We start from the raw sequence: 17,218 nt of genomic DNA, 5'->3' as shown, positions 1-17,218 counted from the left end.
CAGGCCTGGGTATTCAGCCCCCAGGATGGCAGAAACAGTAAAGATCAGAAACTGGTATAGATTCAGGGCTCAGGCCTGGGTATTTAGCCCCCAAGATTTCAGGAACAGGAAAGTACCTGGCAACTCAGCAGCTGCACACACATACACTGAAAGAGAATGCTGCTCAGGTACCTTCCAACAGGAGAAGGTGCCTTAAGTACAAAGTGCCTTGCAGTAATAGGGCGGGGACATTAGGAATGCGCATGCTGTATCTTTAAGAATCAGGAAGTGCATGCATGGCCGCCCTCAGCATGCATCTAGGAAGTATGCACACAGCAAGCAAAGGACAGAACTCACTGCGTGGCCTGGAGTAGTGAGTAAGTCGGTGTACCTGCATGGTGGGGGATGGGAAGCCATGGAGGGATGCCAGCAGTGATGCTACAGCTTATATTGCATATATAGAATCTTTCACAGACATTAAACACAAAAACGTTAGCTGAAAAAATTATCTGCACATATGTTATCACGAAAAATATTGTTTTACCTGTTGCCATTCATTAATTGGTCAATAAAGCACTAAAAATACTATCAGTTTATCTATCTTGAATTTATTTTATTTTTTACGTCCACAATTCATATGAGAATATGTTCTAAATGTTAAGACTCTGTGATTTTCCTTGCAGACAGCAATAAAATGGCAAAAAATATTGTTGAAGAAATGTGGAGAAAAGGGAGGAATGGGGCACGATTAATTACTTAATCATAAAGAATGAACGATCCCCAAATGAAATGTTAGGCAACACATGCAAAATAAGAAAAGCTTACCCTTCTGCGTACAACTTCCATTTTCATTTCTGTATCCTGTAACACAATAGAAAGTTCATTGTAAGAAACAAATAAATATTTATATAAGAAATTGCATTAATATGATGGATCTTAATCAAGAGATAAATAACATGCAGCAGATTACTGTATCAGTAAATACGTACTTGTAATAAATAGCTATCTATTCCACAATTCCCTATGGCTTGTTCTTACCACTATTTGTGTAGTAGAAAAGGCAAAAGGTATTTAGAGAGTTTACTCAGGTTCAGGAACATGTAGAAAAAAAATTCAGCCACCGATTCATTCTTTAAACATATACTGACATCAGTGCATTATTCCTGCTGATCCCCTGAATGTTCACGTTTTTTTTTTCTTTTAAATCCACCTTATGATTCCAGTATTATGTGCCATTTTTTTTGCTATTTTTTACGGTTTTACCAAGGGGGTGTTTTTCAAAGGGCAAGAATGCAAAGTAGCCTTATAAGCCCCCCAAAAATCTGTGAGCAATAACCCATTGGTAAAGGCCATAAAATAAATATTCTTTATATCTTAAACCATATGTCAGATTAAAAAAAAAAACAAAAACAAACAAAAAGAACAAAAAAGCAAACTAAAATAGCATGTTCAAGGGAGCAGTGGAAATAACATGAAAGCAAAAACTAGTGATTTTTTGACCTGGCGATAGGTCTTTTTAAGGACACAGTCAGACGACCTTATAAATCTTTCCAAGATCAGAAAGCAGTGCGTGGACTGGCCGGCGACTCTCCAAATCCAAGCGTGACATCTGCATAGAAATACATGAAGCTCTCAGGTAGGGAGAGTCATCCAGTACATGCACTATGTTCCGATCTTGGTCCAAGTTATATGGCCGTCTGATTACGCCCTTAAAGAAAATCTGTCACTCTAATTTTACTGCTCAAATTGAGAGCCGCACGATGTAGGGGCAGAGATCTAGATTTCAGTGAAATGTCACTTACTGGGCCGCTTGCTGCAGTTTTGATACAACATTCATATCTGCTGCAGCTCTGCTAGTTCTCTCAGTTACTATCTCCTGCTATGTACTCCTTGACATAAATGAGCTTTCACTATGCCTACCCTCACTACTGATTGGCTGCTTTCTGCCTAGATGCTGTGTCGGCAGAAAGCGATAAATCAATGATGAAAGGGGGGTTACACAGAACTCATTATTGAGAAGACTAGAAGAGATGCAGTAAATAAAACAGTGATTTTAGCAAAACTACAGCAGGGAACCCAGTAAGGGGACAATGGAGGCTTCTGTCTCTACTGCTCTGATATTGGGAGGAAAGAACCATCAACCATCCTAAGCCAACTATATGGGCATGTAGGTCATAGAAAGTTAAATAAAATGATAATTTGATATCTGCATTCCAATGTTTTATTCCACAGAAATCACCATTTTTCTTAACATGTAAGTGAGCTGTTAAGATCTTTGGGCCGGACATAGATCTCCCTGAGAATCTGCCTCCAGAGCTTATTTTATATGGAAATGGGGTGTCACCAGTGTGAGACATGTAATGACTGACAGTCTGCTCTCCGGATTTACAGGTCTCACACTGGTAATGCCCCTTTCAAATAAAATAAGCTCTGGAGGCAGATTCTTACAGAGATCTATGTCCGGCCCATAGATCTTAACAGCTCATTTACATATAAGAAAAATGTGGATATCTCTGGAATGAGACACCGGATCTCTGATATCAAGGTATCATTTTATTCAACTTTCTGTGACCTACATGCAGACAGATTAGGGGAGATGATCTTACGCACAGATATCCTTTAAATAAAAAAAAAACATAGAAATGAAATAAAGAGAGTACTATATGGATTTTCTTTGTTGTGTCAATTTTAAATGTCAATCTTTTGGTAAACCTCAATATATAAAAACCTATAAGTTTGTTTTGCGCTGAACAAAAATAGTCTCCACTAGCATTTAAATACACTCTATATGTCCCATATAGTCGACAGCTGAAGTAATCAGTGATAAATAATCATAAAAAAATGAACAATCTTAGTTTGGATCAAAATTCCCTATAGCTTATCCAAAGTGCCATATGCAAAAAGCACTCGAAAATACCTTAGTGAGTGATGAAGTCAGTCTCCACGGTAGCGATGTGATGTGATTCCAGCCGTTATCCGGGAGAAGTGTGAGCTACCAAGGAAGAGTGTATCTTCAGGAGTGTAGTACCGGCCGGTGACTTACACCCCCCTTTTTGCGTCCTTACTGGTGGTGCACATATGGAGCCAATGTACGCTAGGAACCTGTGGCGCTGCAGACGCTGAAGCAGGACCTTGCGTGATGTTGGTGATCACGTGCCCGTCCGAGGTAAGGAATGCTGTGTGCAGCAGCGACCCTGCCCACCACAGCCTCCTCCCAGTTCACATAGAAATTCTATATAAGGAAGCTTACAACGTTAGTGGACCATCCCTGACGATGAAGATCGGAGATCTTCTAAACGCTTAGGAACTGGTCCACACAGCGTTCCTTACCTCGGACGGGCACGTGATCACCAACGTCACACAAGGTCCTGCTTCGGCGTCTGCAGCGCCACAGGTTCCTAGCATACATCGGCTCCATCTGTGCACCACCAGTAAGGATGCAAAAAGGAGGGTGTAAGTCACCGGCCGGGACTACACTCCTGAAGATACACTCTTCCTTGGTACCTCACACTTCTCCCGGATAACGGCTGGAATCACATCACACCGCTACCATGGAGACTGACTTGCATATGGCACTTTGGATATGCTATAGAGAATTTTGAGCCAAACTAAGATTGTTCATTTTTTTATGATTATTTATCTCTGATTACTTCAGCTGTTGACTATATGGGACATATAGAGTGTATTTAAATGCTAGTGGAGACTATTTTTGTTCATCGCAAAACAAACTTATAGGTTTTTATATACATACTAGCTGAAGAGCCCAGCGTTGCCTGGGCATAGTAAATATCTGTGGTTAGTTATAGCACCTCATGTCTCTTATTTTCCCATCACGCCTCTCATTTTCCCAATCACATCTTTCATTTTCCCCCTCATATCTCTCATTTTCCCCATCACATCTCTCATTTTCCCCCCTCACATCTCTCATTTTCTCCCTCACTCCTCTCATTCCCGCCTAACACTTGTCATTTCGACCTCACATCTGTCATTTTCCGATCACTACACTATTTTCCCTCACTCCTCTCATTTTGCACTCACACCTTTTCATTTTCACCTCACACCTCATTTTCACCTCAGTATATACATGTTTGTCATCTCCCTTATATATAGTATATACCTGTATGTCATCTCCCCTGTATATAGTATATACCTGCTGTGTCTCATCTCCCCTGTATATAGTATATACCTGTATGTCATCTCCTCCTATATATAGTATATACCTGTATGTCATCTCCTCCTATATATAGTATATACCTGTATGTCATCTCCTCCTATATATAGTATATACCTGTATGTCATCTCCTTCTATATATAGTATATACCTGTATGTCATCTCCTCCTGTATATAGTATATACCTGTGTGTCATCTCCCCTGTATATAGTATATATCTGTGTGTCATCTTCTAAATATAGCATATACCTGTATGTCATCTCCTCCTGTATATAGTATATACCTGTAGGTAATCTGCTCCTGTATATAGTATATACCTGTGTGTCATCTCCTCCTGTATATAGTATATACCTGTATGTCATCTCCTCCTCTATATAGTATATACCTGTGTGTCATCTCTCCTGTATATAGTATATATCTGTGTGTCATCTCCCCTGTATATAGTATATACCTGTGTGATCTCCTGTATTAGACCTCATTAACACGTTATTTGCTCAGTATTTTTACCTCAGTATTTGCAAGATAAATTGGCAGCCTGATAAATCCCCAGCCAACAGGAAGCCCTCCCCCTGGCAGTATATATTAGCTCACACATACACATAATAGACAGGTCATGTGACTGACAGCTGCTGTATTTCCTATATGGTACATTTGTTGCTCTTGTAGTTTGTCTGCTTATTAATCAGATTTTTATTTTTGAAGGCTAATACCAGACTTGTGTGTGTTTTAGGGCGAGTTTCGTTTGTCAAGTTGTGTGTGTTGAGTTGTGTGTGGCGACATGCATGTAGCGACTTTTGTGAGATGAGTTTTGTGTGGCAACATGCGTGTAGCAACTTTTTGTGTGTCGAGTTGCATGTGACAGGATAGTGTAGCAAGTTGTGTGCAGCAAGTTTTGCGCATGGCGAGTTTTGCGCGTGGTGAGTTTTATGTCTGGTGCCTTTTGAGTATGTGCAAGTTTTGTGTGAGGCAACGTTTGCATGTGTTGCAAATTTTGTGCATGTGGCAATTTTTCCGCGTGTGCAAGTTTTGCGTGTGGCGAGTTTTCCATGAGGTGAGTTTTACACTTGTGGCGAGTTTTGCGTGAGCCTAGTTTTTGCATGTGGCGAGTTTTGCGCGTGGTGAGTTTTGAGCGGCGACTTTTGTGTTTCGACTTTTATGTGGCGAGGTTGGTGTATGTGTGGTGAGGGTGGTATATGTGTTCAAGCACGTGGTAGTGTGTGGCGCATTTTGTGTGTGTGTTCATATCCCCATGTGTGGTGATTATCTCATGTCGGGGCCCCACCTTAGCAACTGCACGGGTATATACTCTTTGGCGCCATCGCTCTCATTCTTTAAGTCCCCCTTGTTCACATCTGGCAGCTGTCAATTTGCCTCCAACACTTTTGCTTTCACTTTTCCCCATTATGTAGATAGGGGAAAAATAGTTTGGTGAATTGGAAAGCGCGGAGTTAAAATTTCACCTCACAACATAGCCTATGACACTCTCGGGGTCCAGACGTGTGACTGTACAAAATTTTGTGGCTGTAGCTGCGACGCCTCCAACACTTTTCCTTTCACTTTTTTCCCCATTATGTAGATAGGGGCAAAACTGTTTGGTGAATTGGAAAGCGCGGGGTTAAAATTTCACCTCACAACGTAGCCTATGACGCTCTCGGGGTCCAGACGTGTGACGGTGCAAAATTTTGTGGCTGTAGCTGCGACGGTGCAGATGCCAATCCCGGACATACATACACACATACACACACACATACACACATTCAGCTTTATATAGTAGATTATTTATTGTGGACAACATTGGTGGTTGGTGTCCTGTTTTTGCAGCGGCAATAATATCTCTAATATTTTCTATTTTGCGCCAACCATACCATATATATATAAAACTCAATATATATTAATTCTTCATAGTGAGAATTTATGATAATGTCACTATTATTACAGTATAGTGTATCTTTCATTTAGTTTAGTGTTGTTACAGGAGAAATAGACAGAAGCATAGAGATGATTGCCGTACGTTTGCAGACTTATGGAGTCTTGTACTGTTTGCTTTGAAGGAGATAATTTCCTTTAATGTACAAGAATGATCTTGTCGCTTTAGCATTGCTCTTTGTAAAGTTAATGGAAGAAGCTGAGTGAAAATGATGTTTTGTCCAGTCCACGACAGACACTTTTTGGAATAAAATTCTTCACTAGACAGATTGAGGTTGGGTGTGAAAAGGGGTGACATTCACAGCGCTCCGCAGAGTTTATGAAGGGCAAACGCCATCACTCTCCTGGATGGCAGCTTTACAATAGCCTCTGAGCCATGCAGCATCCCTGAGGATAATCTTGGCCCTCCTGTTACAAAGAAGCTTTGTAGAAATGCAGCGCAGCTGCTAATGTTCGCATCGACTCATTATAATATAGATTATCTGCTAATAAATGGGAAAACTGCAGTTGGGCAAAAATATGGAAAAATGGATCGTTTGTCCACAAGAAAAAAATCTGCATTATGATCTTTAAGTCAAGACCGTTCAATATCAACAAGCAAATAGTCCTGGTTTTAATGAACTCTATGAACTTATCATGTATTTAGTATCTTGTGTGACCCTGACTGTGTATCTGAGTCCTAGTATCAGTGACAGATGTCCTTGTGGCTTCCCTAGGGAGGACTTGCCAAAAATGCCATTGACTGATGAACTGATTCTAGGCACCTGTCAAGCTACTGAGTTGTGAATTATGGACTGTGCAATTAAATAAGAGCTTCTTGCTTACACCCATAGCCCAGAAGATGAAAAGGAGCAGATCCAATTAGGAACACGTTTGTCACACCTCGCCTTGTAAAGCTGTGATACTTACATAGAGTTATGGCCACCGGGCCCCTGAATCTTCAATCTCAGCTCACTACATATAAGCATATACTCATAAAAGTTTTAGAGTATTTTGTTGCCTTCTGGGCTGAATGCAATCTGGGCAAGGATAAGTTCCCACTAGTGATGAGCGAACGTGCTCGGATGACGTCCTATCCGAGCATGTTCAGGTGTTCTCCGTGTATTTTGGGCGTTCTCTTATATTATGTTCGAGTCCCTGCAGCTGCATGTGTTCAGGCTGTCTAACAGCCACAAATCGTGCAGCCTCAGGGACTCGAACATAATATTTGAGCACTCCCAAGATACACGGAGAACACCCGCGCGTGCTCAGATAAGACGTTATCCGAGCACATTCGCTCATCACTAGTTTCCAAGATGAGTTTTCGGTGAGGTTTTGTTGCTGCATATTGTTGCCGTGCAAAAAACGCAGCATCATACAATTTCAGAAAAACAGATGGGATTTATTTTTTTTTACCCAGTGTAAATGGACCTGTGGCGCATGTTTGGAATCCGCAACATGTCAATTTCTCTTCCGGTTATGTTGAGTTTTATGTGAGCCGGAAAAGCAGCTTTATTTCAAACATGACCAAAGAGAGACAAAACCTGCAGCATCAAAAATGCAATGAAAAATTGCCAGTAATCTGACTGTTGTAATAGAAATGCTGCGGAAATTATGGACAAGATCCGCAGCATTAACTCCTTAACAACCAGGGGTATTTCAGTTTTTGTAATTTCGTTTTTTGCTCCCCCTGTTCCCAGAGCCATAACTTTTTTATTTTTTGCTCAATATGGCCAAGTGAGGGCTTGATGTTTTGCGGTTGTACTTTTGAACAACATAATATTTTTAGCATATAGTGTACTAGAAAACAGGAAAAAAATTCCAAATGCGGTGAAATTGCAAAATTAGTGCAATTCCACAGTTGTTTTTTGTTTGTTTTTTTACCATGTTCACTAAATGCTAAACCTGACCTGCCACTATGATTCTCCAGGTCATTACAGGTTCACAGACATTAAATATGTACAGGTTCTTTTTTATTTAAGTGGTGAAATATGTATAGGCTTTTTTATTTAAGTGGTGAAAGAAAATTAAAAGTTTGCTTAAAAAAAATGGTGCCATTTTCCGATACCAGTAGCGTCTCTATTTTTTGTATTCTCAGGTTGGATGAGGGATTATTTTTCATCGCCCGTTATTGCATTTTAATGCAAAGTAGCGGCGACCAAAAATACGTAATTCTGGCATTTTTAATTTTTTCTCATTATGCCATTTAGCGATCAGGCTACAGTAAATCTTTTTTTTATATTGATAGATCGGGCGATTCTGAATGTGGCGATACCAAATATGTATATATTTGAAATTTTATATTTTTTTATGTTTTTAAAAACATTTTTCTTAACTTTTTTGCATCCTTCAATAGCCTCCATGGGAGATTAGAAGCTGCAGTACTTTGATCACCTCTGCTACACAATGGCGATGATCAGATTGCCTGTGTGTAGCAGAAATGCTCACTTGCTATGACAGCCATAGAGGTCTGCTGGAGACCTCTGGTTGTCATGCCGACCCATCGGTGACCCGAGATCATGTGATGGGGTCAAAGGGGATAAAGGACGCGGTTCCAGTAAGGGCGAGTTAAATGCCGCTGTCAGAGATTGACAGTGGCATTTTACTAGTTAACAGCCGCAGGTGGATCGCACTTCCTCCCGCGGCTGTTGCAGGCACATGTCAGCTGTATAGATCAGCTGACATGTGCCGGGAAAGGTGCGGGCTCAGCGCCAGGCTCAGCGCCAGGCTCAGCGCCAGGCTCAGTGCCAGAGCCTGCACCAAACAGGGGGAGTCTGATATGAGAGTACCAATGTTGGAATGGGGTTAAAAACTCACCAAATAGTCTTCGTGGGAATATTGCCTGTGTATTGGAATCTGTTTTTTTATGACGTCATCTATGTTTTTAATGTTACAAGCACTATTTAGTTCAGGGCATCTATTAGATGCTTTCTTTATAAGCTATGAATACTTACTTTTGCTTCTTAAATGCAAAGTTAAGCAACTTTCTAGTCTTCATAAAAGTCCACTATTCTGCTTATTCAGACTGTCATTAAGGCCTCATTCACACTCCGAATTTTTGATCAGTATTTGTGTGCCAAAATCAGGAGCATCTCAAAAACACAGAACAGAGGTCAATCTTTCAATTATAGTTTTTTTCTGTAAGATCCACTCTTGGTTTTGGCAAGCAAACACTGATGCAAAAATACTGACGTGTGAATGAAGCCTTAGGCCTCATTCAAACGTCCAATTTTCCTGTATGAGTACCTGTGATAGTCTATGGGGCCATTCACATATCTGTGATTTTCTGCAGAAAATCGTGGAGACAGGTCCAAGTGTCGGATCGAAATTGGCAATGCAAGTCAATAGGTGAGTGAAAAAAGCATGGATGACATCCAAGTGCACTCTGATGTTCACAAACTGTAAGAATGGAGAAGGCGGAAAAACCTTTGTTTTTGTATTTCTCCACATATGAGAAAAATGGACACTCCGACCACACTCTGAACAAACTCTGGTCAAAGCCTCATCAGAATAATCGGTCTGTTTTTCTTGTACGTGGAAAAATGGAACGTGTGATTGAGCCTTTAGTTCCCTTTCACGTATCCAATTTTGTCGTATATGTTTTCCCTCTTTGTTTTTTTGTGGATAAAACATATGCCAATAATAGCCTATGGCGCCACTCACTTTTCATGCATTATTTCAGGCACTCAAGGACACAGACAGAAGAGGGCCCCTTTCCAAGAGAAATAATGGGCACGTTGCAGCAAAATAGCCCATCGTAATGCACAATTCCACCGTCTTTGAAGGTGTTAGTGGTCCATTTATGTCTTGGGCCCCTGGTTGCACCAATGACTTGTCCATCCCTGGTTTTAGGCTCCCCATTGACCTCTATGCTGGAGAAGAATAACACCGAATTGTCTGCCCCCCAAAATATAGATGATAAAAAGTAGAATTTATGCTACATGGAAACACGGAGTAAATAAGGATTATTATGTATCCGTTCAGCCTGCAGCACCGACATATTGTGTAGCAATGTACACAGAACACATTTGGGCATCATAGCAAGACTCAAACTTTCCCTGTTACTCATACACAGACTAGATCCAATTTCTTAGGAAGCCAATTAGCTTAAGTATAATTGGAGGCTTTATTTATCTAGCTGGAGAACCCCTTTAAGAAGTAATTACATTCCTCTACAAACCTGTAAGTGCTTCAACTTTACAGAGATTCTGAAAAAGCTGCGTCCGGGGCTTTGAAATGGTTCATAATTATACTGTCCAAAATGTAATTAAGTTTAATTAAAACATAATCGTTGCCCTTGATTCAATGGTGGGAAGAGAATGGCAGAGTTTCTGTAAGTATGGCATGCATTAAAGTATAATTTCACTGATTACTGACTTACACATAATATTGTATAGCGGTAATGGTCGGAGTGTGCTATAGTGCAAGAGGTATACTATAGAGGAGATATTAAAAAGCAAACGCCCCGCGGCTCTAAGTGTTGGGAAATGAAACATTAACATATAACACAGAATAGATCCACATTTATATATCTGAATGTTTTTATTATTGCACAGACTAAAATTCCCCCCTAAGGTCATGAACATATGAGCAGCAGTATATAATATGGATCAGAACTGAAATAACACAGCGGTTAATTACACTAAGTTCTGAAACTTTTTGCCAACCTATGGAAATGGTGTCTGGCAGCAAATAAGTTTCTACTTTTGCCTACTAGAGCCATCTTTCCTGTAGTGACTAAACTAAGGGATGGAAAAATATTCATATTCCCCAGAAATAACAGTATAGGCCGACATCTGCTCTGATTATAGTTCTCTAGGATGGGCCATGAAATCACAACACTGTTACTTTCTTACAGAGTAACCATCGCTTTAATTTTCTATTTCATAAACTCAATAATACACAAAAATATAAGAAACTTTTTAAAGAAGCTGTCCCATCAAAGTTTGTATCCTCTTAATATATTTTAATCATCATTTGACATAGCACCTTGTACAAACAATTGCTCATTTTGCCTTTCTGCCCAGTTAATTCTTCTCTTTTCCATTAGGTGTATGAAATCACGTGATTAAGAACTGACTCCGGAATCCTCCTAAGCTCTATGTAGAAACAGGAGGTCAATTTTCCCTTCATGAGTCATAACTCAAAGCAAAAGTCCCTGGCGGGACGGAAGAGAGAGCAGCTGGGTCAGGAGTTAAAGAGTGGAATGATAAACAAGAGACTTCCTGTTTCTACATAGAGCAGAGAACAGAGAAGAATTAGCTGTGTAGAAAGGAAAATTGAGCAATTGCAAGTACACAGCACTAGATCATATGATGACTACAATATATTAAAGAAGCAGTCCCATCCAAGTTTTTATCCTCTTAAAGAAGCACTCTTATCAAAGATTTTTATTTTCCTTATATATTGCAGTCATAATATTATATAGCGCTGTGTACGTACAATTGCTCATTTGCCTTTCTACCCAGTAAATTCTTCTCTTTTCTCTGCTCTTTGTTGAAACAGGAAGTCTCTTTTCCCTGAGAAAATCTTTCCCCTTTTCAATGCCTGACCAAGCTGCTCCCTTGGGGGCAAACAATCAGATCGAGAAGAGGTTGTCCTAGATCCTCAGTGTTCAATCAAACCAATTTTCAAGCAATTTGTGGACCTATCGATTTTCTTTTGAGTCTATTCACCATTCTGCTCTTGCTTGAGAATAGGTTTGAGCACTACAGTACTACGCAAGGGCTAGAAACCTTGAGGCTTTGCATTCATATTAATTTTGGAAACACGCAGAATAACACACAGGGCCATAGACCCATATCCAGTGAGATCCTTTATTTGTGTATCTTTAATTAATCTCACATTTGTAGGCTACGGCTGAGAGATGTATGCACGACTCATTATGATCGGGATGATTTACCATGTCTAATTCTAATAGCTCGTGTTATATCAAGAGATAAAACAGAGCGAAGGAACTAATTATAGCTTATTGCTCAGAGGTATTGTTTCCTATGCTAATATTTTGTTACATGTAATATATGGTGGAGATTAGTTACCATCCACTGTGCTTTCCTTTCGATTCAACTACCATTAATTCTAGATCAAAAGTGGTGCAGCGTGATTTATGGAATCTGGTAACATGTTATTGGATTCAGTGGAGCCATATGTCAAAACTAGTGCAGAAATGTACTCTGTTGTATGGCCTTGCTTCTTTTTTTTTTATTTCTGCTACTAAAAATAATTACACATGTTGAAAAAGAGAAATATAGGCCAATACATGACAGTATGGAAATAATATATCAGTGCTTGCTGGTTTCCCTGGGCACCACGCTCTGCTTAAAATACAACAGTTTGGGGAAGAATATTTACCACTGAATTAATAAAGCGTATAATGCACATACGGTACATAGTCTAAAATGGGCCAAGGAGAGACTCTTAGGTGGGCGACTTGGTTTGGTAATCTACATTATTTTGAAATTCAATCAATCCTTATGTATGCGATGGAAAGTAAGTAGCAGGAACAATGAAAGGAATTAGATTAAAGTGACTTGTTTTAAAAAAAAAAATGGCATAACTTGAAGGTCAAGGACCCCATTACAAAATTTCCAACAGGGGCCCGCACTATGTCTGGTCTTCAAAAGTATTGCTATCCTCATATGATCAATGGGTTCTTTAGGACCCTTCAGGCACAAGGGCGCGTGTCCAACTTCAACCTTTACTTTTAAGGCTACTTTCACATTTCCGTCTTTTGCAGACCATCACAATGAGTCGTTCTGCGGAAAAAACGCATCCTACAAAGTTGCCCGCAGCATGCGTTTTTTTCACATAGACTTGTGTTACCGATGCATCAGGATGTATGGACATACGTTCCATGCGTCGTGCACTGGATGCACCGGTATTTGGCGGGCCGTCGTTGCGAAAAAACGTTCAAAGGAACGTTTTTTTTGTACGTCCTCTCCTGCATTTTTTAATGCGCATGCCCAGCCGTAACTCCACCCCCTCCACCCTGGGACTTTACAATGAGTAGCGGATGCATTTAAACACTGTGTCCGCTGCTCACGTCACTCAAAATTTCATAAACTTCCGTCGGGACATCGCGCCGACGCCTGGTGACGGCCGAGTACCGACGGAAGTGTGAAAGAAGCCTAAGCCACGTTCACACGGTCAGTTTTTGGTCAGTACTTGACATCAGTATTTGAAAGCCAAAACCAGAAGTGGGTGAAAAATGAAGAAGAAGTGACGTGTGTCTATTATACTTTTCCTCTGATTGTTCCACTCCTGGTTTTGGCTTACAAATACTGATGTAAAATACTGACCAAATACTGAACATGTGAACGTGGCCTTATTCTCGTTACAATCCTGCTTTCAAAAACCCTACTAGGTAATTCTGCATTCCCAAAGACAAGTCATTTATTCATGGTCTTCATCAGTTAACTACAAAAAGCATCTCTCTCATTTTGAAACATCTGGCATGTGCACACATTTCTTGGACAGTCTATGCATTTTGATGGACACCATGAGCTGTTTCTTTTCCCCATGAAGCCACTGGATGGAACACTAGCCGGGATGATCCCTTGGCTTACCACAGAGTGTCCCACTAGTCACGTGAATGTACACTACCAACCCTCCTCTTCTTGATCTTCAAGTTACAACGCCTATCCACTGGACAGGGAACAATTGCTAGGTTGGTAATGGTCCAATTGCTGTGAACTCAACGATTACGACCATGGAGGTCCCATGGTGGACTCCTCATTGCATGTTTGCAGTCAAACGGTGGTCAATTATGACCCCTGACATTCCATTCACGGTTTGTGATACCTCATAATGTGGGCATTTAATCTGTCAGTAGATTTTTAACTATGGAATCTGAGGACAGCATGAGGTAGGGACTAGGACACAGATTTCAGGAATGTGTCACTCATTAGGCTGTGTGCTGTTGTTTCCATACAATGAGTGTTTTATCACCAGGAGATTATCACTGCCTGGACTACAGATCCTGTGAGCTCTGCTTTGACTATGTCCCCTCCTGTGCTATGCAGATCACTATCAATACACAATGTACACATCTGTGATGTGGGCGGGGTTAGCTTTCTGAGCTCTGCTACATGTTACACCTAAAAACTCTGATTGTATCAAAACTGCTGCACGCAATAAACAAAGTGATGCATCACTGGAATCAGCATCTCTTTTCCTACATTAAGCTGCTCTCAGATGAGGTAGCAAAAACCTGCTGACAGATTCCCTTTAACAATTGGACATTTGCCTATCAATAATTCACCACGGAGTGTCTTGTTTTTATATTTATTAATTATCTTTTTTCCAGAAGAGTAGCTCCAATCTTCTCCATACCACAGACATGGCAATGAATACTAAAACTTTAGGTTACGCTACCATGATGAGTTTTTCAAAACTTTAAGTTATGCTCCCACGATGAGTTTTTGGTGAGTTTTTGACTCCACATATTTTCTCAGCCCAAAGCAGTCAGTGTCTTACAATTCCAACAAAGTGGATGGGATTTGTAGAAATCTCATGCCCATATATTTTTTTTTTATGCAGCATAAAATGACTTGCGTTGCGTGTTTGAAATCCTCAAAATGTCAATCTCTCTCGCGGATACTCTTGAGTTTTATGCACAGATTTTCCCCATAGAATTGCATTAGATATGGAAAATCCACTGGCGAAAAAATTCATATGAGTATTTAGTGTGTTTCTATTGTGGAAAAGCACTAAAACTGTGCTTAACCCGTGCATGACAGCATCAATAAAGTTTTATTAAAACCAAACACCAAGAAGTAGGGTTGAGCGACTTTTGTTTTTATAGGATCGGGTCGGATTTCATGAAACCCGACTTTTTCAAAAGTCGGGTCGTGTGAAATCGGCCGATCCTATAGAAAAGTCGGGGTCGGGGGCGGCCGAAACACAAAACCCAATGCAGTGCATTGGGTTTCTAATGGTTCCCAGGGTCTGAAGGAGAGGAAACTCTCCTTCAGGCCCTGCGATCCATATTAATGTGTAAAATAAAGAATAAAAAAAAAAAATATTGCTATACTCACCCTCGGACGCGCCCTGGTTGTAACCGGGAGCCTTGCTTCCTAAGAATCAGTGCTTGTAGGACCTTTCGATGACGTCGCGGCTTGTGATTGGTCGCGTGAGCGGTCACATGGGCGTCACGCGACCAATCAGAAGCCGTGACGTTATCGAAAGGTCCTTCAAGCACTGATTCTTAGGAAGGAAGGCTCCCGGTTACAACCAGGGCGCGTCCGAGGGTGAGTATAGCAATATTTTTTATTTTTATTCTTTATTTTACACTTAAATCTGAATTCTGATACCAATTCCCGATATCTTAAACATATCGGGAATCAGTATCGGAATTCCGATTCCAGATTCAGAAGATCGCCGACTTCATGGCCGACCCCACACAGGGGTCGGGTCGGGTTTCATGAAACCCGACTTTGCCAAAAGTCGGCGACTTCTGAAAATGGCCGACCCGTTTCACTCAACCCTACCAAGAAGTATAAAAAACAAAGCAGCTTTATTTAAAACATGACATAACAAATGATAACATGATGAAAAAAGTGCAATGAAAAATTGTAAGTAGCCTAATCTAGCAAATAGGTGCAAATGGGCAAAAAATTGGGGAAAAATTTGAAACCTTAACTATGAGGCAATGATCTGTAAGGGTCATCCATTACGGTTACATTCAGTATTTATATGTATAGGAATGCTGGAAAATATGCAGTATGTGTCTTCTTTTCATCCACTGCAGTCTAACCAGAGTCATATAAGTGATGTCTCGCTGTTACAGCTGTTAGGCTGGTTTCACACTAGCGTTTTTGAACGCATGCGTTTTTCTGAAAAAAAACGCATGCGTTTTTTTCCCTATATTTAACATTAAAAACGCGTGCGTTTTTTGATGTCCGCGTTTGTCCGCGTTTTTGAACGCATGCGTTTTTTAACTGCATGCGTTCACTTTCTAAAATGCAACATGTAGTATTTTGCAAAGCGTTTTTTTTTTCCAAAAAAACGCATGCGTTCACATGCGTTTTTTTTTTGGAAAAAAATTGCATTGGAGTCAATGGAGACGCATGCGTTTTTTTGGACATGCGTTTGCATGCGTTTTTTTTTACGCATGCGTTTTTTTTAAGCATGCGTTTTTTTTGGCACCATAGTTAAGATAAGGTTGTCTAGACACTGATAAGGCTCCCCCATAGCTGAAGGGTTATAAAAGGAAGGCTGGGGGAAGTTTCTGGTCACTTCTCATCAGACTCCAAGGAAGACAGCACCCTGCCCGGACGCATTGTTGGACAAGACACAGAGCAATGTGAGTATATCCTTACCAATGCATTATTCTTCAATTTTTTGGATCTACATGTCCTAATTTTTTCAATGTTTTTCTTTCAACACGCATCAGAATGTCTTCTCCGGTTTCTTCGTCTGATGATGAATTCCAGCCACGGCAATCAGAAGTGGATCACGTGATCGAGGTAATTTTTTGTTCCGTCAGCTTGGTAAGTATTGACTGTCACATCGACACATGAGGCAATTATATTTTTTTTATTCTATAGAGCACTTCAACTGAGGGACAGAGAGGTACGGAGCAGCGGAGTCAAGGTCCAGGTGGAAGACGGCAGCGGGTATGTATTCCAGGCAGACTGTCCTTATTTAAGTTGTCTTTCATATTTCTGCCCTTTCTCATTTTTTTTTTTTTTTTTTAAATGTGGTTGAGCAAACTTAATTTTTTTAAATTAAATTTTAGGTTTCACAACGGGACGATGACCACATCGATAATGACCTGCTAATCACTCTGGTACAGGAGCGAGTCCCGTTGTGGGACAGCCGGGATCAACAGCACTTCGTCAATAGTGTTATCCGTCGTTTGTGGAGTGAGGTGGCCCAAGCGTTGTGGGATGGCTGGGAGAATTCAACGCCACGGGTCCGTAATGCATTTGGTAAGTATTGCACGATAGTGTGAAGAAACAGACCTTGGCCATGCTCTCTTGACTGTGTGTGATGACAGAAACTTTTCGTAGTTTCTGTCATCACACACAGTCACGAGAGCATGGCCAAAAGTCCTGATTCTGACCATTATATTTTATTGTTATTTCACAGTGGACAAAGTAAGAACACGTTGGCGTTCCATGAAGGACCGCTTCAACAAGGACCTGCGTGCAGAGAAGAGTG

At 40.6% G+C, this 17,218-nt stretch overlaps 1 protein-coding gene across 1 annotated transcript in view; it reads right to left on the bottom strand.

Annotated features, from left to right (window-relative positions):
- ADARB2 (adenosine deaminase RNA specific B2 (inactive)) overlaps positions 1–17,218 on the bottom strand; it is an 808,988-nt gene that overhangs the window by 523,811 nt on the left and 267,959 nt on the right. Inside the window, exon 3 of the mRNA XM_069729698.1 lies at positions 805–840. Coding sequence (XP_069585799.1) covers positions 805–840 — 36 coding nt within the window. The remainder of the gene's footprint in view (positions 1–804; positions 841–17,218) is intronic.

Source organism: Ranitomeya imitator, chromosome 6 (genome assembly GCF_032444005.1).
Source record: "Ranitomeya imitator isolate aRanImi1 chromosome 6, aRanImi1.pri, whole genome shotgun sequence".
Classification (NCBI taxonomy): domain Eukaryota; kingdom Metazoa; phylum Chordata; class Amphibia; order Anura; family Dendrobatidae; genus Ranitomeya; species Ranitomeya imitator.
Note: the sequence above shows the minus strand (reverse complement) of the source record. Positions and strands in the feature narration are given on the sequence as shown.